This window comes from Schistocerca nitens, chromosome 3, assembly GCF_023898315.1.
Source record: "Schistocerca nitens isolate TAMUIC-IGC-003100 chromosome 3, iqSchNite1.1, whole genome shotgun sequence".
Taxonomy (NCBI): Eukaryota; Metazoa; Arthropoda; class Insecta; order Orthoptera; family Acrididae; genus Schistocerca; species Schistocerca nitens.
In genome coordinates, this window is record NC_064616.1 from 556,159,085 (window position 1) to 556,184,157 (window position 25,073).

Genomic DNA, 25,073 nt, shown 5'->3' on the forward strand with positions numbered 1-25,073 from the left:
AAAGAGAATGGTTGATCTACAAATGCTCAAGACATTTCTCTCAATGTTCTCTGGCAGATAATCCAGAACAGGAAGCATTTCCACTGAGGCACTAGTTTACAAGTAATCACAGTGAAAACTGGAAATCTGCCAGAGAATGTGTTGATTTCAAAACAAAATCTAATGGGCAGTGGGAACGTTTCAACCACTCAGGTCACCAGGCCCAGATGAATTCTTTCCAGCTTTACTACAAAAAGCAGGAACGAGTTTAATTAGATTCGTATGCAGACTGTTTAGAGTGAGTCTAGCATCAGAAATCATTCCTAATGCTTGGAGGACAGTGAGGGTTGTTTTCATTCTGAAATAAGGGCGAACTGATCATACCAAGGATAAGGATATAAGACCACTCGGTCTGTCTTCCTTTTCGTAAAGAAATTAGAAATAAATTAGAAAAACTCATTAATGTGCATGTTTGGGTAAAGACCTTAATTGAGGTTCATCTGAATGTAAACCTACATGAATATCAACCAGGCAAATCACGTGAAACAGTGTCAACTCGTTAGGGTGGTAGAGAAAAACTCTACATTTTCAGTACATTGCTCTCTGGATCTGCCAGTATATTAGAGGGGCTTTTAGCAATATCTTCAAATTCAAAGTTAAAGCTGCACAAGAGCAAGGCACTGAGAGCATGATATCCAGATGGATTAAGACAATGCTAAGCAAAATAAAGGTAGAAGCCATCATTATTAATGATTTTTGAAAAAATCATATTTCTGTCATCAGCTGTACAATTATATTTACTCTCTACTGGTTTTGGTTACTACAACCATCATCACAGGAGAAAAATAGTGTACACCAATGGATCAAAAATACATTTTTGTCAAATATGACTCACTCAAATGTACAACATAGATAGCTGTCATAATAGTCTGAACACATTCCACATAAATGTGCTGTGTTTGGCACAATTACAGTAATGCACACTTGGTGAAAACTCCACATTTAATAAGTGTACAGTTATCACAAAGTGTATAATACTGTACTTGTGCCAGGGCACAGCCAGGTGTTTTGTCCCCACTATTGTGGAACCTAGTGGTGACGAACTCAATGAAGAATTAAATACTGCAGGCTAGCTTTGGCAAGGAGACACAGATGATTTAGTCACAGTAATAAATGATAAATTTGTTAGTACTGTTAGAGCAATTGCTCAATTTGCAAAACTGATGCAGAAAACAGGCTCTAATGGTCAGTCTCAAGAAAACTGCTGTAGTATCATTTACAAGGAAGCATATGCCACATAATACTGGAATCTCAAGCTTCTCAATAAGAACTATGAATCTGATTTATTAGTCTCATAATGTACATACCCTAAATCATTTGAGTCACACACAGGAGACACATCAAAATTGTGATAAATGTTCATCATAAACATAGAACAGCTGATGTTAAGAAACAGAATCATAATATAATAGAACTTTGCTACATATACCACAATAAGGTCTAACACTGTATTACCCCTCACTCAAATTATCTTTTCATCCTCTATGAATTCTTCCATAAAATAGTAGCATTTATCCCACAAAATCTGCTTTAGGCTTATTTTTAAAACCTCTGGCTTCATTTTAAATATGTTTTGTTGATTAACTTGTTACATGTTGTCATCCCAATATACTCTGCAGACATGCGTATAATTTCAGCTGGTGTGTTGGTAGCACAAAATTATTTTTATTTCACATGTTATATGTGTAGTTAAAATGATTCTCTTCAAATAATGTTTGTCTGCTGTGTAGGAAGATCATAATTTCATAAATGTATATGGAGAGAACAGCTAGGATTTGTAGTTTCTCAAATACTGGGGATCAAGATTCTCTTTGCTGACCAGTGCACATCCATTAGACAATTTTCGTTTGCAATTTCAGTATCAGAGATACACTATTTGAACTTGACCAGAAAAGTATACCATATCTAATGTAGAACTCAAAATAACTATGATATGCAATTTTTCAAATAAACTAAGCAAAACTGCTTAGTTTATTTGTCAGGCAGTCAATATGTGTATTCCAGCTTAAATTCTTGTCCACATTTAGTCTCAAGAATTTGATCATCTCAACTTTTGCTATAACTATTGTTGTGTTTTTGTATGCTCCACAAATTTTGAATGTTTGATTTTGAAGTGTACCATATGGGTTTTTGCAATGTTCAGTTCAACCCATTTAACTGGAACTGGTTTTCTAGGGTATCCATCATGCTTATGGTGGAGCTCAGAATTTTTTCTGTGTTGTCACCTTCAATTAAAACAGAATTCTCATCTGCAAACAGAACTGATGGGTAATTTGTGTATTTATGGGTAAGTCATTTACATAGAACAGGAACTGGATTGGCCCCAAAATTGAGCCTTGAGGCATGCCTTGTGATACTATATTCCATTTAGAATAATAATTCACTGCATTTGAGGTGATAGTTACCCTACATTTTCTGTTTTGATAGTAAGATATGAGCCAATTTAGAGCATTGCCATTAATCCCATATTTGTCTCATTTGTAGATAAGCAAGGCATTGTTCATGGAGTCAAATGCTTTTGTAAGATCAAAGGAAACACCTGCAATTTTACTCCCCTGATCCAGTGATTTGCATATATTTTCAATAAAGTTACTCACTGCATCCAGAGTGTTCTTTTCTGGTTGAAACCCAAAGTGGTTACTTCATCATTTTTTACAACAAAATTTTAATCTAGTTTCCAGCTACTTTCTTTAACACTTTGGACAGAACTGGAAGAATAGAAGTATGGTGATAGTTTCCCATATGTTCCCTCATCCCTTTCTTGAATGGAGGTCTGACTCTGGCATATTTCAACACCTCAGGAAAGCATCCCTGTTCAAAAGATCAGTTGAATATTTTAGTTAGGGAAGGTGCTATTATGTCACACACTGCTTTAACCACTGTGTAGGTATCCCAGCCTACCCAGCTGAGTTCTTATTTCTTTAAAAATAATACGACATTTTCCACATTGTTTATTGTGACTTATCTAAAATCCATGACAAATTCACCTTCTTGGTGGAGTCCAAAAGGATTTACTTTACTCTGATACTCTGCTACACCAACATCTGACTTTGTCACATTTATGAACAATTCATTTAAACACTCTGGCATTTGAGCTGGGTTTACAATAATGCTATCATCTACTTTAAATGTAGATATTTCATTACTACTAATTCTAATGTCTAACTCTGATTTGACAATGGACCACACTGCCTTTGTCTCATAGCATACAGATGTTAATCATTTTGTTAGAGTACAGGAGACACATTAAAATATGGTTAATACAATTTCACTGATGTAAAATTGTAATTAATAATACGGAGTAATATTTAAATATTGATGTAACTCTTTTGCGAAAAGATACCTTTTACATATTCACATAACAAGACAATTGACAAACTGCATCCTGCTCAAATATTCAGTTAATCATTTATGAAGTCTTCAGCTGAGTAGTAGCATAACTGAAGCAGAGTATCATGTAGCTTTCTTTCAGTGAATCTAGGTTCATACTCAGAATGTTCTTGGCATTTTGTTTGTTGTAAATTTTCATTCCCATATACTTGGAAGTCTGAGCATCTAAGTTTAAATGATAAGCAGAGAGTTTAAAATGTTCATTATTTATTTGATTATAATTGTAATCAAAGCAGTTCTCCATGCTCAATTCTAAACTGCTACATAAACAATGATAATACCATGGATAGCTGGGGTGGGTGCTTAACAATTTCAGATTTTTAAATGTTAGGTGGCATGATTTCCTGGTATGCAGAGCACATGTTTCCAATAATTCATTTCCACAATTTTAATATGCACATTAAGTTGCTTGAATTTCTCCAAAAAAAAAAAAAAATAGCAACCTTGTAATTAACTGGAAGTAGCTATGATATGCAATTTTCCTTGTGTTCATATCAGAGGCTTTAGCTAACAATTGCATCACTGAAAGAAAGCTACATGATACTCTGCTTCAGTGATCCTTTGCAAATGTAAAGCCACATAGTTTGTTTACTTGAAATTCCACATATTTGTTCCAATTTAAATTTTTGTCAAGGTTTAATCCTAATAATTTCACAGAATCCACTTTTTCTAGATTTTGATTTTTATGGTTTATTTTAATTTCCTGGGTTGTTCACCATTTGTTATCAGCTGGATCACATGGGTTTTTGGGGTATTCATGGTTAATACATTGAGGTGAAATCATGTTTCTAAATGATATATTATATTCATGATGCAGACACGGATAGTTTCTGGCTCATGGTCCTCAATTAATACAGATATGTCATTTGAAAATAAAAGTTATGGGGTATTTATATTGATTGATAGGTCATTAATGCAGAATATAAATTAAGTCCCATAAGATTTCACACACACACACACACACACTCTCTCCCTCTCAGAATAGAAACAAAATAGGCCCTAGGATAGAACCTTGAGGGACACCTTGTGTTACTGTCTTCAATTCCGAAAGAATAATTTGTTACATTTGTAGAGACAATCATTCTTTGTTTCCCATTGTACAAGTATGACATAAGCGAAGGTACAACAGTACCCCCAGTTCCAAAGCTGTCAAGTTTATGTGTGCGAAGTGCTTAATTTAATGTGCCAAAGGCTATTGTGAAGCCACAAAAGACCTCCGAAACTTTATTTTTGTTGCCTAATGATGTGCTAATCTTGTCAACTAACTTGTTAATTGCATCTATAGAGATTTTTTGACACATGAGGCTAAATTGATTTTTCAAAATAACCTCATACTTTTCAGTAAAATTTTGAATATGGATAGCAAGAGGTTTTTGGAATACTTTTGACAGAATTGGAAGAAAAAATTGGGATGATAATTTCCAATACTCTTTCTTGATCCTTTTCTGAACAGCAGTTCCACTTCTGCATAGTTCAGCACCTCTGGAAAACATATTGGTTCAAAAGATTAGATTATTATTATAGATAATGGGAGTCCTATTATTTTATACACAAATTTAAGAACTTTTGTGTGCATCCAGTCCCAGCCTGCAGAATTTTTCGTTTTTCAGTGTTAATATAGTATTTTCTACTTTCAGTGCTGACACTGTTTAAAATTTGTGATGCATTCGGACATTTGATCTACTCTGATTGGACATACTTTATTGTCATAATATGCAACACTGACATCTCACTTTGCTACATTAATGAAGAATGCATTGAAGCATTCTTAGAACTGAGCTGTTACAATAACCTCATCATCAAGCTTGTTTGCACAAATTCTATGACTAGGGGCCCCAGTACCTAATTCAGATTTCACAACTGACCACACTGCAGTTAATAAAACTACTTTTTGCCATTTGCTTTGCTGCCTTACTGACTTTCTTAAATGTAATTTTATAGCATCTAGCACATTCAACAAATCAGTAGTTTTATTATATCTTGGTTCACTATGTAGCTCTCTCTTCTTAGCAGTAGAGATTTCTATACCTTCAGAGATAGATTTCAATTTTTCTGTCATTTTAATAAAAGAAGTTTTAGTTGGAAATGTTTCACTGAAAACATTTACAAAATTGCATAAGAATGCTTAAAAATTTGCACTGTTTGAATTACACGTCGTACAACTTTGCTTCCACCATTTTTTCCCCAACATTTGAAGCTTTAATGAAAAAAAATGGTTACACATGTATCATTCAAAGTATTTTCCATAGCTCGCCCCTACTTCCTGCCATCTTTTGGGCAGTGTACAAATCCCGCATTGAAAAAATTGTTCATCTTTTGAAGTGATCCATGAATCGATCCAATTTATGACTTCTTCATGAGATTGCAAGTGTTGGTCAACCAGGCCATGCGCCATTGATCTAAACAGGTGATAGTCAGAGGGTGCAATGTCTGGACAATATGGCGGGTGGGGTAGGACTTCCCATTTCAATGTTTCCAAGTATGTTTTGACCTCTTTTGCAACATGGGTTCAAGCATTGTCCTGCTGCAAAATCACTTTATTGTGCCTCTCATTGTATTGCAGCTTTTTGTCTTTTAATGCTCTGCTCAAATGTATTAATTGCATTCAATAATAAGCACCTGCAATTGTTTCACTTGGTTTTAACACCTCATAGTACATGACACCGAGCTGGTTCCACCAAATGCAGAGCATGATCTTGGAGCCGTGAATATTTGGTTAGGCTGTCGACGTGGAAGCATGGCCGGGATATCCCCATGATTTTTTGCATTTAGGGTTATCATAATGAACCAATTTTTCATCCCCGGTCACAATGTGATGCAGAAATCCCTTCCATTTTTGCCTCTGAAGCAACTGTTCACAGACACACAAACGCCGTTCAATGTCTCTTGGTTTCAGCTCACACGGGACCCAAGTTCCTTCTTTCTGAAATGTGCCCATAGCGTTGAGTTGTTTTGAAATGGCTTGCTGTGTCACTCCCACTAATTGTGCCAATTGTTGATGAGTTTGATGTGAGTCTTCACTCAGCAATGTCTCCAATTCTGCATCTTTGAAAACATTCTCTCTTCCACCATTATGCCAGTCTATGACGCTAAAATCACCATTCTTGAGGCGTTGAAACCACTCACAACACGTTCTTTCACCAATACTGTCCTTACCATTCATACCTGAGAGCATTCAATGAGACTCAGCCGCTGTTTTCTTCATACTGAAACAAAACAGTAACACCTCCCGCAAATGATGAGAATTAGGCTCATAAAGTGACATTTTCAATCAAGAACAACTTTATGATGAAGACACAAATTGACTAATGTCTGAATGAGGTTATGTTGACTGACGTCCAAGCTAACTGCCTGAGATCTGCGATCAGTTTCTTTCGACCACTACTTACCGTTGTCACCACCTATCGACAAATGGCCGAAGCAAAGTTGTACACCTTGTATTTTGCTCAATGTGCCATTCTATCTCATTCAGCCTGTCATGATTGTGATCTGGCTGCTCAATGAATGATGCTGAATGATCAGAAACTCATAATTTCAAACAAAATTTCTGTACATCTTTAAAAACACAATTCATTAATAATTCATTAAAATTTTGTCAATACATGTATGTGACTGTGCATTTTCTCTCACTGATTCCAAAAAAATTAATTTGAAACTATATTTTTTTATTAAGTTAATGAATTTTAATGCTTCACCATTTTCACACTGATCTTGAAATCGGCAGCAGTTATATACATTTTTTTCTATTTCTTTTTACTGAGGTGTTTTCGTAAAAACAAAATTTACATAGGAAATGCTCTGTTGTGTCTTTCCTTTGGATTCTATAAACTGAGATTATAACATTATTTATGTTACTTAATTCAACATACCAACCCCCAGAAAGTAGAATCCTCATTTAAATAGTTAAAGTCAGCTCTTACATGGTAATCTGAATCTGAATGGGGTAGCCCTGGATGTGAAACTATCATGGAACTCTCACATAAAGAATATACATTCTAAGGCAAAAGACACTCTCATGAATAGTAGAAGGGCCTGTAGTAAAAACTGGGGTATAGTGAATACACTACACTGTAGTACGAGCTATGATAATTTGTGGGGCTACAGCAGGGTGGAATGAAGTAAAACAGAAGGTGGCTGCTCAGGAGACTGGCAAGGTGCAGAGACCAGCCTGCTTAGCCATAACAGGCAGAATAAGCAGCACAACCACTGCTGGGGTGGAGATAATTCTGGTCATGTTGCCATTATACCTTTGGGTTTCAATGGAGGTAGGGGTACTCAGATTAAAAACTGAAAATAACTAAATACCTTTAGGATACCCGGTATCTCACACACCAGTATAGTGAGTGCGGTAAATATGTGAATGGTCAGGGAAATACTGGCTGAGCATACAATAACTTCTAGCTTCTTCAATAAACCTTTCAGTGTAACCGTTGGATGGAGGGAGCAGTGGAAGAATGAACCCCAAAACGATTCAGGATATATAGGGTACAGACTATACTAGAGAGAGCAATCTCTCTAGAGAAGCTGCCCACTGTATTCCATATGGAAATATCTGCTATCAGAGTGTACACAGAGGAGTACTTGTTTAGGTGCTACAAGGATCATGGCATCCACAGTTATTCAGAAAGCCAGGTGGCTCTGAAATCTCTATCAGCCCCTCCAACAAGATCAAAGAGAGATGCAGAATGCCATGAAGCCATTGTGAGGCTAGTGAAATGCAAGAGGGTAAACCTGCTGTGGGTCCCTGATCACTCAGAAATTCATGGCAATGGACAAGCTAATAGGCTGGCCAGGACAGGTGCTATGACTCCATTTTGTGGTGTGGGATCTATTCTAGCCATCATTAATGCAATATGAAAATCAAAATTATGTAACTTGATCAGAAGGTAGCACACAGAATATTGGACTATTACCTGAAAACAAAACTGTGGCAAGTTAATAATGCTGAAGGCATGTTCTGAGAGAAGTTATGTAATCCTGTACTTGAATAGGAGACAGAATAAAGTGATGGTAAGACATATGACTGACCATGAAAACTTTAAGAAACACCTATATACTATGGGTATACAGGAAGGACCTCTAAGTGTAAACTATGTGGTGAGGAGGATGAGACCAAACCACACCTAATCTTCCAATGTGAAACACTGGTGGGCAAAAGACACAGTATATTTGGATGATTAAATTCTGAAAAAATCATGTTGAAGAAGGAATTAGTAAAGCATCTCCTTCAACTCTTTATGAGTGCCAGTTAGTTTTACTAGAATCACAGGGGGTGAAAATGCACAATAAAATCAGTTTTAGTGAGGGCAACAGTGTCTTCCTGTGCTAATTAAATCAAATCCATTGGCACCTAGATGATTTGGAGTGTAGGAGAAATGTACTGTTTGTTTTCATATTGCTGTCCATGAAAACATTGATGTCTGAGACAGCTAGCACCTGCAACAAGCTACATCACATAGGATCCACAAATAGCTATGATAGATTTGTCAGCAACAATCAACACTTCAAACTGAAAGCATACACAAAAATTCACACAGAACTGAACTGCTTCCTTATCAGATATTGCTTTTATTTGTACATACATATAATTTTGTAGTAAAATCCTACATTCCACAGTTAAATAAATCCCAGAACCATCCCAAAATTACAAATGTTAAACAACTGCAGGAGATAGGAACCCAACTGTTACTCACAGATATCAACAGAGATTTATCTAGGGGAGAGGCAAAATGCTAAAACTGCCATGTTTGATACGAACATCAGTTTCAAGATGTGAAATGCTGCAGGAACTGAATTCTACTGGTCACAGAGGATACTTGTCACATCGTAAGGAGTTGATGGCTATCCATTCAGTATACAAAAAAATCTTCTGTACTCCATCCAGATTCCAGAGAAAAAGGGAGGGGGGCGGGTGGGGGGGAGGGGGGGGGGGAATTGAGTGCCCTACTTGACTCCATTGCCATTGTGGGATGCCTATGTGGCAATCTGTATGTCACCGGCTAAAGGTTATAACCATTTTACCAAGGCAGATGATTTACACCGCACAGCAATATTATAAGCTGTGGTGTAATGTGGCTTTGAAAATCATCATTAGTAGCATTTTCATTAAAATAAACTTCCATTTGTACAGTACATAATAACTGTTATCCTGCTATTGCCATACTAATGTAACTGGTTAAGTATATAGAAAAATTAATAGCATTTGACTAATGCAACCAAATAATCTGAAGTTTTTTCATAGGCATTTCAAATAGTGGTAATGTGTTAATGGGTATCTTGATTTGATCCACATCACTAAGTGCTCTTCCTCATTAAAAAACATGCATGCTATTGCCTTCACTATGTGCGAATAACACAGTCTACTTGTAAAGAATGAGGTTTAAACATTATTTGTAACAAAAGAGGTTCTCAAATCTTATATATGCAGGGATAAAATAATTTCATACATTTTATTTCATGTGAGAACATAAAAAATTGTAACACACTTATGCAGCTTTGATGAAGTTTACTGAAATTGCATATAGATTACCTTTTGACTCTGGTGTCACTGATGCCACTGGTGTACTCTGACCTTCTCCAATTTTGGTAAAAGCAGTAACCCAGAACTCATATCTCAATCGTCTTTTAACTCCAGGAAGAGTAAACCGTAAATCTGACATTGACAGATGAAGGGCTGAGCGAGCATCTACTTGATGCCCATTATCTACAATACGTATGTAAATGACATACTTCACTATAATACCATTTGGGTGAGTTGGAGGTAACCAAGTAACCACTGCTGTATCTGGTGCTTGTAGTAGTGCTTTAATTCCAGCTGGTGCACCTGGAACTAAAACCATTTTAATAGAAGGAGTGTGACCTATAAATAGTGACTGCAAATAACCAAACTCATTTTTAAAAATGGACCAATTAATAAACATTAGGAAAGGTTATATCGAAGCTAGTCACATATATTACAAAGCTTACCATCTTCCTTTGTCATACAGAACACTTTTGGTGATTTTACACCATCACCAACACGAGTAAAGGCTAGTATCTGAACACTGTAGTTTGTGAATTTGAAAAGACCATGCAAAACTGTAGTAAGTGTTGGTGTCATTTTAGTCCTTGTTTCATCTATGTCTGTAAAAGAAAGATATCCTTTGATAGAACACAGCAGTGATCAAAGTTCACAAGTTTATAACCATTATATCACATAAAATTACCTTGCTGTTGAGAGGGTGACACTGGTTCATAAATAAGTCTGTACCCTTGGATTACACCATGTACCAATGATTCTGGCGGAGGTTGCCAGCTGACTTGGAGTGATTCTGAAGACAGTGCTGTACACCGAACATCTCTGGGAGCAGCCTCTGGAACTACACAAATGAAAAAAGAAAGAAGATCAAGAAATGAAGACAAGAAGGGAGTTATAGACTCACATAAATTTCCATGTATAACCAAGGAAATAATACGGTAATGTACAAATGATTTAAGGCATCCATGGCTACATAAAAAAAATTGCAAAAATATAATGATAAAATTTCACAAAAAGCATAATTTACATTTAAATTGTGTACCAATAAATAAAACAGTTTTTGTCATGAAACAACATTAAATTTTTGGCATGGTCAATAGACAATAAGATCTCAATAAGAATGACCCAATAACTGATCTTCAGGTGTGCACATAACTTTTCCTGGAAATAAAGAGGGGTTTTCGAAAATTATTGAAAAAGTGTTCCTTTCAAAACTAATTACATTCTTCGACAAGAATAATATTTCTGGATGTCAACATGGCTTCAGACCAAAGTGATCTATTGAAACAGTCACTTTCAGTGTGATAAACCATGTCTTAAATGCAGTGGACAACCACAGAAGTATCTCAGGTTTATTCTTGGACCTAGCAAAAGCTTTTGATGTGATTGATCATTTTATACTCCTGAGGAAGCTTGAATAGTATGGTGTAAGAGGTGTGCCAAATCAGTGGATTGGACCATATTTGGAATATTGCTATCAGGTAACTGAAATTAAGTACACAGAAGGAAATGACCTCCAAGTACACCTTTCAGAATCATGTGGACTAAACCAAGGTGTTCCACAGGACTCCATTTTAGGTCCCTTTCTTTTTTTGGTCTACATTAATGATTTCCCATCATACGTTAGGGATTCTGTACCAGTACTGTTTGCAGATGACACCAGTCTATTGATTGAAGGGAATGAAGAAGAAAATCTTACTGCATTTGCAAAAAATATTACAAAAAGAGTGTCTGAATGGTTTACCAGAAACAGGCTAATAGTTAATCCCCAAAAAACCATACTCATGAATTTCTACACTGATCAAAATAAAAATCCGGCACAACCTGTAATATGTATAGATAACCAAAACATTAGTGCTGTCAATGAAACTAAATTTCTTGGGATTCACATCCAGGAGAATCTTAAATGGAGCACTCACATCACATCCCTAAATTCAAAACTAGCAAAAATGAGCTATGTAGTAAGAATTAACTGCAACAATACTAGTGTAGAAACAGTTAGGGCTGTATAATTTGCTCGTGTACATTCAATACTGAAGTACAGTATCATTTTCTGGGGAAATGTATACCAGGCCATAACAGTTTTCAGGAAACAAAGGGCTATTATAAGAATAACGAAACGAGTGAGCAGCAGAAAACCATGCAAACCCTTCTTTAAAGATCTAAAGATCCTACCCCTTCTATGCATTTATATACTGGAGGTAGTCATGCATGTCAAAAAAAGCATACTGAGAAAAGAAAACCTTTTTCCTCAAAAGAAAAGTGTCCATGATTACAGTACCAGGTCAGACAGTGACATACATGTTAATCATTGTAACACAACATTATGCCAAAAAGGTGTATATCATGCTGGAACAAAACTTTACAACAGATTACCAAGACATATAAAATCTCTTCCTGAACTACAAAGCTTTAAAAAGTATGTGACAGCCTACCTTCTGAAAAACTGCTACTATTCAATGTCACAGTATCTTATGCAAGAAAAAATGAAATTTGTATCTTTAATTGTAGAAATAAGTTATAAATATACAGTATTTCAGAAATTTGTAATTATTAACTCTATAGATCCAATTTGTCATAAAAATTTAAATCATGTATGTTTGACATTTGAAAAACCAATAGCTAAAAAAGGTTTTCTGTCCAATATCCTGTGTACAATATATGTACTGAAAAAGGGATTTATATGGACAAATAAATAAATAAATAAAAATGGAAACACACTATACTACAAAGGGATGGAGATAAGACAGATAGACTAGTTGTGGAATGGCAAGTGTGTCTGTACCAGAGGAACAAGGAATGGATACTTTAAGTTAATTAAATTTTTTATATTTGAAGGGTCCACAGGAAAAAGGGGTAAGAAATTAGCTTATTGCAGTTTCAGAAGGCTTTCAACAAGCTGCTTTTATCAGTTTTTGTTTCATGGAAAGTAGGGGGATAGTGTCAAAGTTCAAGCGGTTTAAAAATATAGCACCCACGGGAAAAAGGAGGTAAGTCAATGTCAAACTACAAAAAAATGAGGTTAGTCAGTTGTCAGCAATGATCACAACTGTTGCTTACATTCCATTGTCTATGATTATCAGGTGTTGAGTATGTGTTGTTGGAGAGGTTAAGGTAGTGCTTTGTGCGTTTTGTGAATTCGTTAGTTTGTTTTACATTTTAACCGAACTGTGGAAGTGAGCATGGAAAATGAAGATGAGGAAAGTATCACCTTCAGCTAACTGTCACATTCAACATAGAAAACAGGTCAACTTTCCAACATGATAAAAAAACTTTTATCATCCACCCATGAATTAGGGCCAGACTGTAAACGTTTTCAGAGTACCACTGATGCAGAACATGGATATATTATATCTAATTATAACAAAATGACTGTGAATGAACGGAATGCTTACTTTGCAGGCCTAATTAATGTAAATAGTATATTGCAAAGGAGACCTAGGTAACCAGGAAATGAAGCTAAATTTTGTGACAACAGTTATTCATATCGTGTAAGAGTGAAGAGGGAGAATTCTGTCACTGAAGTAAATGTTTGTTCTAAAGCCTTTACATCTTTTCATGGAATATTTAAAAAAATAGAAGTAACACAACGTCATCTGAAAAAAGGTGTGAGTCCTTAGGATGGTCAAGGCCAATACTCTAATCGGAAACATCATGTGACATCAGAGACACTTGACGCAGTTCACCAACCCATTAGTTCATTTAAAGGTGAACAAAGCCATTACAGCTTGAAAACCTCTAGGAAAGAGTATCTCCCACCAGGTCTAAACATCAGTAAGGTGTATGAGTTATTTAAGAAATTATACCCTACTCAACCTGTGTTGTATGAAAAATACAGACTTGTTTTCAATACAGAATTTAATGTCAGTTTCGGGTACCCTAGAATGGAAACTTGTAGTTACTGTGATAGGCATGCTGCCAAAATTCAAGCTGTTGAACATGCTTTGAAATCGTACCTGGAAAATATCTCAGAAAGGGTGAGTGCAGAAAAAAAAATCAATTAACTGTCAATGTGAAAAAACTTCACTTATTAAAATCTGATATGTTTTATATTTGTAAAAGAAGTTCTAAAGCAAACAGCAGGGCATCAAAAGAATGTGAAACTATTCCTATGGATTTACAGAAGAACTTACCTATGCCTAACATCACAACTAACGACATGTACTACAAGAGACAGTTAACTTTGTGCATGTTTAATATTCATATATTGTCAACAGATGAATCATATTTCTTCATGTATGATGAAACAGTAGCCTACAAATGATCTAACAAGGTCTCTTCCTTTTTGTTTTATTTTGCAATGACAATTCTTGATACCTCTGTTAGAAAATTAGATGTATTTTCAGAATCTTGTGGGGGGCAGAACAGGAATTGGACTACTTTCTGCCTGCTGCATTACATCATTCATCATGTCAAGAGACTTGAGCATGTGAAAATAACTTTTTCAATCTGTGGCCACTCATATTTCAAATGTGATCATAACATGGGCAGAAAAAATAAATAAAATAAAATAAATGAATGCCTAAAGACTGGATAGAGGAAATAGAGAGTACAAGAGCAAAATCCACACCTCTTCATGTTGTTGAAGTAGACAGGGAGTTTGTGAGAGATTGGTCTACACGCCTCAGTCAGTTATATTTCAAGAAATGCCCATTTCTTTCTAGACCAATAAGAGAATTAGTGACTGCAGAAGAGCATCCCTGATTCTTGGAATACAGAAGTACATTCCATGGCCATTGGGATTGCCACATTATCAACAAGCCACTTATGGTTCCAACAGAACAACCTCAGCCTCAAGAAGAGTTCCTTTTACCTGATTATACATACAAGGGAGAGTCTTTTCGGTTTCATCCTTATTTGTATTATCATATAATTTTTTGTATTACTTACTTAAAACAGTTTTTATTTTAAATTTTGTAAACAACTACCACTACATTTGCTTTGTACAAAACCTACAAGAATGTGTTTTTGTTGTAGGTGCACAACCTATTACTTATGAAAGTATGCAGAGCTACAGCAGTTAAAGATATTTTGTGGAGAAGAGGCTAGGCAAGTTTTTTTCCCAGCTGCCAAAACTGGAAAAAGGACAAAAGTGTAATGAGAAACTGTCATCGAGATGACACTATTTTTCCAAAACCAATAAGTGCAAGTGCTAAGAAGAAGACCCAGAGAGGAAATGAATACACAATGAATGAACATAGTTTACAAAGAAATTGTTTGGGCCTACAAAGTTTTGTTCTGTTTGTAAAGAATTAATTATTGTCTATAATTTTCTGTCTTATGACATTAATGGTTTTTTCATAACTAATAAATTTCTGCACATTCATTTGTTGCATTGTTAGTTCTAACTGCACTAGGTTTGGCACAGTTAAAGAATTAGCAAGATTTACTGTCATTCCCCCTTTGATAATGACTTACCCCCTTTTTCCCTACAAAAAATTGAAGTTATTGAATATAATATTTTCTTTTGGATGTTACAGTACCTTTACACAAAAACCTTGTAGAGGTATCTAACAACTATAAGTAAGGCTACGCTAAAGATAAATTTCAAGAGAATTTGCTAAAAATGGCATTTGGTACAGAAGGATTGGTGTTAAAATCTTCTTTCCTGAAAAATTAAGAAGAACTGACTTATCTCCTTTTTCCCGTGGACTCTTCACTTGGAAAAGGCCTGGAGCTATGGGAAGATTCCAGTTGGATTACATCTTAGTCAGATAGAGATTCCAGAATCAGATAAGGGATTGTAAGGCATACAAAGGAGACAGTATAGCCTCAATTCACAACTTAGGAATAATAAAGAGTTTAAGAGAATTGATGAAGAGTTAAAAAGATAAAGAGTTTAAGAGAACAGTCTGGAAGAATCAATGTGGAATGAAGTGGGATACTGAAGTACTGGTGAATGATGAGCTGCATCTGAATTTCTTTGAGGTAAAAACAAATACTACAATAGGCACTTCACTCGAAGAGGAATGGACAACTCTAAGAAATTGTTCAAATGGCTCTGAGCACTATGGGACTCAACTGCTGTGGTCATAAGTCCCCTAGAACTTAGAACTACTTAAACCTAACTAACCTAAGGACAGCACACAACACCCAGCCATCACGAGGCAGAGAAAATCCCTGACCCCGCCGGGAATCGAACCCGGGAACCCGGGCGTGGGAAGCGAGAGCGCTACCGCACGACCACGAGATGCGGGCGACAACTCTAAGAAGATGGATCACATAAGCCTGACAAACAGATATAGACAGATAGAAGGTAGGTAGATGTGAAGGAATATTGAGTAACAACACAAGTATTTTCAGTTGATTCATTAAAGAAGGAAGTATAAAAATGTTCGGGAAGAAAAGGAATTGAGTAACAAAAGTCACTTAGGAAGTGACATAAATATGAAGTGCAGGACAGTGAAGACAAATCAGCTGCAATGACGATAATAATAATAATAATAATACCACAATGAAGGGCAGAAAATATCTGATGATGTGATAAAAGATGAAATGGTGGTGGATATGGGAGACATAAGTGATCCACCATTAAAGTCAGTGTTTAATAGAGATTTAGAAGGCCTGAGTTCAAATAACGTAGAAGGCATAGATACCATTCTTTCAGACTTTCTAAAATCATTTGGGGAAGTGGCAACCAGATGAATATTCAAGATGGTTAGTAGAATCTAGGACTCTGTAGGCACGCCATCAGACCTATCTCTCAATCAGCTTAATGTCTCGTCATCCCAGTCTCTAAAGAGAATATCAAGATAATTGGAAAAGAAATTGATGATCTGTTAGATGACAATCACTGTGGCCTTACGAAAGGTGAAATCATCAGAGAAGCAGTTCGAACATTGTATTTGGTAACAGAAGCAAGACTTTAGAAAAATCAAAACAGATTCAAAGAATTTGTCAACCCAGGAAAAGCATTCCACAGTGTAAAATCGTGCAAGATGTTCTGAATGCTCAGAAAAATGCATGTAATAAATAGGGATTGTCAGATAATACACAATATGCACAAGAACACGAGAGAAAAATAAGAATGGAGGATCAACAAAAAAGTGCTGAAATGCATTTTTCACCCCTGTTGATCAATATATACAACTAACAAGCACTTATAGAAATAGAAGAAGGGTTCCAGGGTGGGATTAAACTTTTGGGTGAAAGCATGTCAATGATAAGATTTGCTGATGAAATTACTATTTTCCTCAGTGAAAGTGAGATAGAATAGAATGGAATGAACAGTATAATAAGCACACAGTATTAACTAACAGAAAAAAGAGAAAGTGATAGTAATGAGGAGTAGCATAAATGGGATTAGCAATAAACTTGACGTCAGATTTGGGGACAATGAAGCAGATGAAGTGAAGAAATTTGGTTCATCTTCCCCTCAACATGTGATCATTCAATTTATGTTGTTCACAACTGCTATCCCTAGGAATTAAGATGAATTGACATTATTTGGCTCTGTGTGATTTACTGTGTAGGCAAAATGTAATGGATTCCTTTTAGTACTCATATGGATGACCTCACACTTTTGATTATTTAGGGTCAATATCCACATTTCACACCAAACAGATACTTTGTCTAAACCTTTTTAGTTGTTTTTTTTTCTTCTGAGGGTGTTATCAGATGGTAAATGACAGCATCATCTGCAAAAAATCCATGATGGCTGCTCAGATAAAATCCTAAATCATTTATACAAATTAGAAACTGTAGAAGACCTAGAACACTTCCTTGGGGAGTGCCAGGTATCACTTCCATTTTACTCAGTGACTTTCTATCAGTTGCTATGAATTGTGAGCTTTATGACGTTAAATCATGACTCTAGTCACACATCTAATTCAATACTCCATAGGCACACAATTTTATTAAAAGCAACTTCTGAGGAATAGTATCAACAGCCTTCTAGAAATATGGAAGCAATCTTAGATCCCATGTCAACAGGACTCATTACATCATAAAAATAAAGAGCTAGTTCTGCACCACATGAATGATATTTATTTATTTCATTTATTGAGGTAATTGATAATGTTTGAAAAGAGTGTATGTCCCAAAATCCTGATGCAAATCAGTGTCAGTAATATTAGTCTGTAGTTCAATGGATTACTATTACTTCACATCTTCAGTATTGGTGTGACTTGTGCGACTTTCCAGTCGATAGGTATGCATCTTTCATCAAGTGAGCAGTTGTATATGACAGCTAACTATGGACCTATTATATCAGCATAATCTGAGAATAATGTAATTAGTATACAATCTGGATCAGAAGACTTTCCTTTATTATATGATTTTAGTTGCTTTGTTACACCGAGGATATCTACTTCTAAGTTACTCATGTAAATTATATTGATGTAAACTAAGTGAAAAACTATGTAGTACATTTGCTCAAATGATGAGCTTCAAATATTTTTTCTCTAGGAATAATTGTCAAATTGAGGACAGGCACACCTGGAGACAGACATTACAAGATGTGCAACTGAGACATGCTTAAAGTAAAGCTACTTCCAGTTTCAACAGACTGTACAGTCAGTCACATCAGTTATCAGTGGGATCCCCTCTGAGGCTTCTGTTAGCTGAAATGTTTATAGACAATTTTGAAAAAAATGTTTTTTCATGAAGAGCTCATAAGTTCTATTTCAGTCCCAGGCCATGTGTGTGGGTGACATAGTATGCTTGTAGACAGGTACCACCAGACAATTAAACAAATTTTTCCAATGTTTAAATTCATACCACAGTAAAATCAAATTTACAGTGGAGGTGAGAGAGGACTCAATCTACTTCTTAGACATTACCACTGGCATTAGGAAATAAAAATATTTATTAAAGACATACAGCAAAGTAACTACTACAGAAACAATAATGCCTGCCAATTCCTGGCATCCTGTGACACATAAACATGCAACCTTCCATTCCACGGTACACTGCCTGCTATTTATACTACAAACCAAATCAGATTTTAAAAATGAATTGAAAATAATTAAATAAGTTTTATAAAGTAATAGTCCTACCCTAATCGATAAGATACTTAGAATGAAGATACAGAGGATAACAACATTTTTGTATCCTCCTCAGAAAACAATAAACCACACTGACAATAAATTGGTCCCCATGCTATATTTAGGTAGGTCTTCACAGGTACTTGCAAGCATACTAAAATCCAGGATAAACAGGGTGTTCATTTTAACTGAAGACATTGAAATACCTCAAAAACTACACATCAGATAAAAAAAATTATGATTCCAATTTGTTTGTCTTGGAGTGCACATCCAGTGATACCACACTAAAACCCCCAACCCACCCCGTGCATGAGTTGTGGTGAGGGGTCGGGCAACTTTGAAATCTTCAACAGGAACCCCCATTTTTTATTGCGGATTATGATTATATGGAAAAATCTACATACATTTTGTCTGAATCATTTTCCTCATTTGCCACAGATGGTGCTGTAATCAGAAGTATAGAAACAGGTACACTGCCATAATTTATAATGTTATTCAATGGTCCTTGACTATACCATGGCACATGGGACCTCATCTACGTGCTGCAAGAACAGGTCAGGCCAGTATTTCATAACTTCTAATTGCAAACTCCATTGTATTCCCCCAACATTTCAAACAGGGGCTACATGACACACCACTGGGACCATGGCTCGAGGTGAATGCTACTCTACTTTTACTATTAGAGTGAGTGTTCAAACGTAGTACTTCCAACTTCAATACACTTGCTGATCCACTTTTCAAATGACCATACACAGGACTGAATCATATCTGCGGGAATGTAAGTACAGACATTTCTGATGTGTTGTCCATGTCTTCATGGCCTGTTGGCACTTGCTGAGACACCTTATCTTTAATTATCCTCACAGAAAGAAATCCAGTGACATCAAATTTGGTGACCTAGCAGCCCAATTAATTGGACCACCTCTGCCTATCCACTGACCAATGTAAATACAGTGTAATGCCTCCCATGCTTCAATTCCTTAATATGTAGGACAACTATCATGCTGAAACCACATATGTTGTTGAATGTCCAGAGCCACATCCTGCAGTAGTACCGGTAGTTCCTATTCCAAAAATGTTCAATATTTGTGTCCATTCAGTGTGCTGTTGATAAAATGTGGACCAATGAGTTTGTTTCCCATGATACCAACCCATATGTTAACCAACTGAGGACACTGATGGATAACTTGCTGTAATTAGTTGTGATTATCTGCACTCCAGTAATGTATGCTATGCCAGTTAATGCTACTGTGGTTTGTGAATGTAGACTTTGGCAAAGAACGTGGTGGTCATTTGCATTTGTTGATGTGCCCTTTCACAAAGCACTACCCAGTAACAGAAATCAGCATCAAGACATTCTTGATGCAGTGACACATGACATGCCTGATAATATGATGAAGCAGTATTGTGACAATACTATCTATGGGACATATGGGAATTGCAGTGTAATTACTGGGTTTTTATCCATGGATTGTGGTGTGCTGCCATTACTACTGCTGTTTCCTTAGCATCTCCAGCAACAGGGTGTTTCTTTCATTTTCTTTAGCATGTCTGCCTGCTACCAATGGACATAAAAGAACTCACAATCATGTAAAAGAATGAATGAGAGTGAGTTTTCTCTGCAAAACATTTGGCAGCCTCAACGTTTCTTCTACTTTCTCTGTAAATTATGATCATTTACAATTTTTTATTTTGTGGTTGCAACATTCATAATCCACTTGCACATTTGTTCTACAAATGGTAGGTAGGTGTGCAGGCAATAAACACAGTACAAATATTATAATGTTTAGAGCCACTATCTGTTCTACGTCTGCATGATACATGAGCTCCGATTACAGTGTACTGACTGTTACTATACATCTTAGTTTGCTACATGGCCATTGGCACATTTAGTAGTGCCCTGTTCCATATGTTGGAGGAATACAATGTTGTGAATGGGTTTCCAATTAGAAGCTATGAAATACTGGCCTGTCCTCCACTTGTAGCATGGAGGTGGGGTCCCATGTGGCATTGGATATTTGAGGGCCATTGAGTAACATGTTGTAAATTATGGTTGTGCACCCATTTCTATTCCTCCAATGAGAGTGCCATGTGTGGCTAAATAAAGAAAATGCTTCAGACAAAATGTATGTAGATTTAGCTGTAGAATCATAATCTGCAATAAAAAGCAGGTGTTTGCATTGAAGATTTCAATTCTGCCCCCACCACCCACGCACGGGGTGGGGTGGTGGGTCAAGTGTGTTATCATTGGTTGCCCCCTCTGAGACAAACTAATTGGAATTATAACTTTTTTCCATCTGATATCTTGTTTTCAAGATGTTTCAATGTCTTCAGTTAAAATGAACAGCCTGCATACATAAGTTTTCTATACTAAGAATACTGTTGCTCAAATTCTGTTAAACAGTAAAGACAAGGATCCATCTTTTGAGTGGATTATAATAGGAATTCCTTCAATTTGCATGGCAAATTACATGTCGGTCAAACAAATGGGGCTGTAATTACTAGAATAACTAAACATGAAAGGAGCTGAAGACTGAAAAAGGAAGATTCCACACTTGCTGAAGATGGTCTGAGTAAATATCATTCTTATGGTATTAAATGTGATGTTTTCTATGAAGCATATAAAGGCAAAAAACTAAGCTTTCTCAAAATTATGGACTCCAACAAACACTAATCACAGAACCCTGACTTAATCCATAATGCTCAATTACAGTTCCATTATTCACTCATTTCTTTGTCTCTTCATAACATTCACCCATTGCTTCATCCACATTTAACACTGTAGTCTGTGCCAGTATTCACTTGTGTACTGTTTTGACTTCACATTCTTATGCTTTTAATCTTTCAGCATAATGTGATATAAGGTTTATTTTTACATAGCTTCTTTCAGTATGCTTGGGTTTTTCATATGTATATATAGTCATAAAATGGTCACATATCTCTGGGAAAACAATCTTTGTACAGTTATAAACTCTCACTGATGTCATGTGGACAATATGTTTACTCTTAAGCTATCTGAGGATGGACTAAAAAGCCAAAACCTTGTTCACAATGAAATTTAAAATAAATATTAATAGCATAATATGCTACATAAGTGCTGCAGACTAAGGTCCTCCACTGCAACAATATCAAGGATGGTGGTGCACTGGTAATAAAATGGTCTCGCATTTGGGAAGACCACAGTCCTTATTTATTTTATTGGTTTCTTCCTTCATCACTCCATCTGCGATAAGCTCACAATGATATAGTGTGTCAATTTCTTAAATTATTATATATGATGACATGATCCTTTTACACACACAATTAGATTGACAGGAATGTTGCAAAAGAAACAAAAGTAAAATTATATTTGAATAACACACTACAGAAGTGTAAATGGATTGATAAACATGTACAAAGGTTAAGTAAATGAGCAAACTTTAGGAGCTTATGACTTCTTCTTCTTCTTGTACAAGTGTTGAAAAGAAACAGGGACAATGGAAAAGGACTGGTGAGGTTAAGGAAATGGGGAGAGTTCAGATGGGATGAGAAGGAAAGGCTTCTTTCCTTCTAATCCCATTTGGTAAGTCTCTCCTTAGCTGGGGTACTGGGTGACTTTACTGAACTCTTCCCATTTCCTAAATGTTGCCAGTTCTTATCCTTCATCACTCTTCCATCCTCTTCAACTCTTATGCCCGAAGAAGGAACCACTGGCTCCAAAAGCTTGTACATTTACTTAACATTTATACATGTTTTCTCCAGCTTTTGCTAGTGAGTAGGTTTTTTTATCTGTCCAATTACATTATATTTTCAATAACTGATTATTTTTGTTGATCTACAATCTAAAAGATAAGCCATGAGATTATGTTATATGTAGACCGAGCAGTGAAACACAAAAAGGGCACCACTGAAAAATATATTTACAGTATGTTACACAAGTACTTCTATAATTGATCAAGCTTATATTGGATTATGTCACATATAGATCTTATCATTCCAGGGGTGTGATTATGATCTAGAAACTCTTCCAAACTACAAAATGACCTTGCCAGAAGAAACTGCCTCAGGAGCTCATCAAATACAGACCTGTTACTGAATTTACATTTAGTTTCTGAACATTTCAATCTCCATCTAACCAACATAATTCAGGTTTTCATTCTGTTGTTTCTGTTATCCCAAATATGCTCCATGATATCATGGTCCATTCTTCAAAGGTTTCCATCAGATCTCCAAAGTCTACATGATTTCAAACAACAGTTACTACAGTCAACCATTTATGTCCTCCAAAAACAACATCCAAAAGAACAAAAAAGTCAAAATGACATCCTCTAAATATGTTATGATCTCCAATAATCTGTTGATTAATAGGTGTACCAGCAACAGAAACAGCAAAACTTTTGAAACTCCTCTATACAGGAAAGTAGTGGTGATGGGAAATATGTCATCTCATATGTCATCTCACCTTTCACTGAAGATGACATGACCAGTTTTCTTCCATATCATTCTTCAATCAAAGCTTGTGCTTCTTTGCTAATGACTTTGTGAATTAGTTAGTTACATGTTCCATGAACCATTTTGCACATTAGATCGGAATGATGTGGAACATGTCATTCCACATTCACATCGCAAATTAATTTCTACATGTTGTAAGTAATTCCTACTCACCACCTTTTACAAGTTACAGTAACAGAAATTGTTTGGTGGAATATAAGGAGTTGTCAAGAAGAAACTTTCTCAGTTTTTAATCAAATTTTACTTTACTGTCTGTCAGACACTTTATATCACTGGGTAAGTGATAAAAAATTTTTCGTTGCAGCGCTGTGCATCACTTTTCTGCTAAAGACAACCATAATGTGGAGTAATGAATGTCATTTTTCCTTCTGACATTATAATTATGTACTTCACTGCTCCTTTTGACATTTGGTGGATTATTTGCAACAGACATCATGAGGGAATAATTGTAGTGTGAGTCAGTAGTCAGAATGCCCAAAATCCTTAAACAAATGTCTACAAGATGATTGTGTGTGAGCACAATATATTATTATTACATTCTTTCATTGTTGTGCAATAAAATTTTTCTTTCTTAAAGATGAGCTACACCAGAACATTATTCCATATGACATAATTGAATGAATTACTGATTTACTCTCCCCAAGATTTGCAGTGATTCGAGGTGCAAATATGGCTGAACTAAGTTGTTTTAGCAGTTCAAAAAAGTGGTTTTTTCAATTTAGATTCTCATTGATATGGACTTCTAAGAATTTTGAAGTTTGCACCCTATTCATTATTTAGCTGCCATGTTTACACTTGTCATTTGTGTAGTAGGCCTACCTATACATGTGTAGAACTGAATATGATGTGTTTTTAAAATAGAGGGTGAGACCATATGCAGAAAATCAGTCAATGATATTTTTAAGAACTTTGTTAACCATTCCTTCTCTTTCTGTATGTATGCTTGGATTGATTACAATACTAGCAGCATCTGAAGAAGACCTAATTCTGCCAGGGAATGCCACACATGATTTCTCCCCAGTGAGAATTATGTCCCTGGACTATATTGTTTGAGTTACTAAGTAAAACTTTCTGCATTCTTTCAGCTATATAGACATCTACTGGTTGACTATACCATCAGTACCATAAAACATCAACTTATCTAGGAGAATACTCTGATAAACACCATCAAATGCTTTAGGGAGGTTGCAGAAAATACCAACTGGCACTCTTTTATTATTTAGAGCTCATATAATCTGGTGAGTGAATGTGAAAATTGCATTTTCAGTAGAGCAACCCTTCTGAAGGCCAAACGGTGATTTACTAAGGATACTATTGTTGTTAAGGTGAGATATTATTCTAGAATACTTTATCTTCTCAAAAAGTTTGGATAATGGTGTCAGCAGTGAAACAGGTCAGTAATTATTGGCATCTCTCTTATAACCTTTCCCAAAGAGGGGTTTAACAATGTCATATTTCAGTCTCTCTGGGAAAATGCCTTGAGTTTGTGATGCATTACGTATTTCAGATAAGACTGGGCTTATTACATGAGAACAAATATTTAGTACTCTAGTCGAAACACCATCCAAACCAGATGAGCTTTTACTTTTGAGAGAATGTATAATCTTCTAAATTTCAGAAGGAGAAGTTGGTGATACTTTCATATGACTGAA

The 25,073-nt window shown here is 35.8% G+C and overlaps 1 protein-coding gene across 1 annotated transcript in view; it reads right to left on the bottom strand.

The window, feature by feature from the left end:
• LOC126249332 (Down syndrome cell adhesion molecule-like protein Dscam2) overlaps window positions 1–25,073 on the bottom strand; it is a 562,422-nt gene that overhangs the window by 98,941 nt on the left and 438,408 nt on the right. The window contains exons 17-19 of the mRNA XM_049950988.1: window positions 10,635–10,787; window positions 10,396–10,551; window positions 9,959–10,258 (exon numbers count right to left, since the gene is read on the bottom strand). Of these exons, the coding sequence (XP_049806945.1) occupies window positions 9,959–10,258; window positions 10,396–10,551; window positions 10,635–10,787 (609 nt within the window). The remainder of the gene's footprint in view (window positions 1–9,958; window positions 10,259–10,395; window positions 10,552–10,634; window positions 10,788–25,073) is intronic.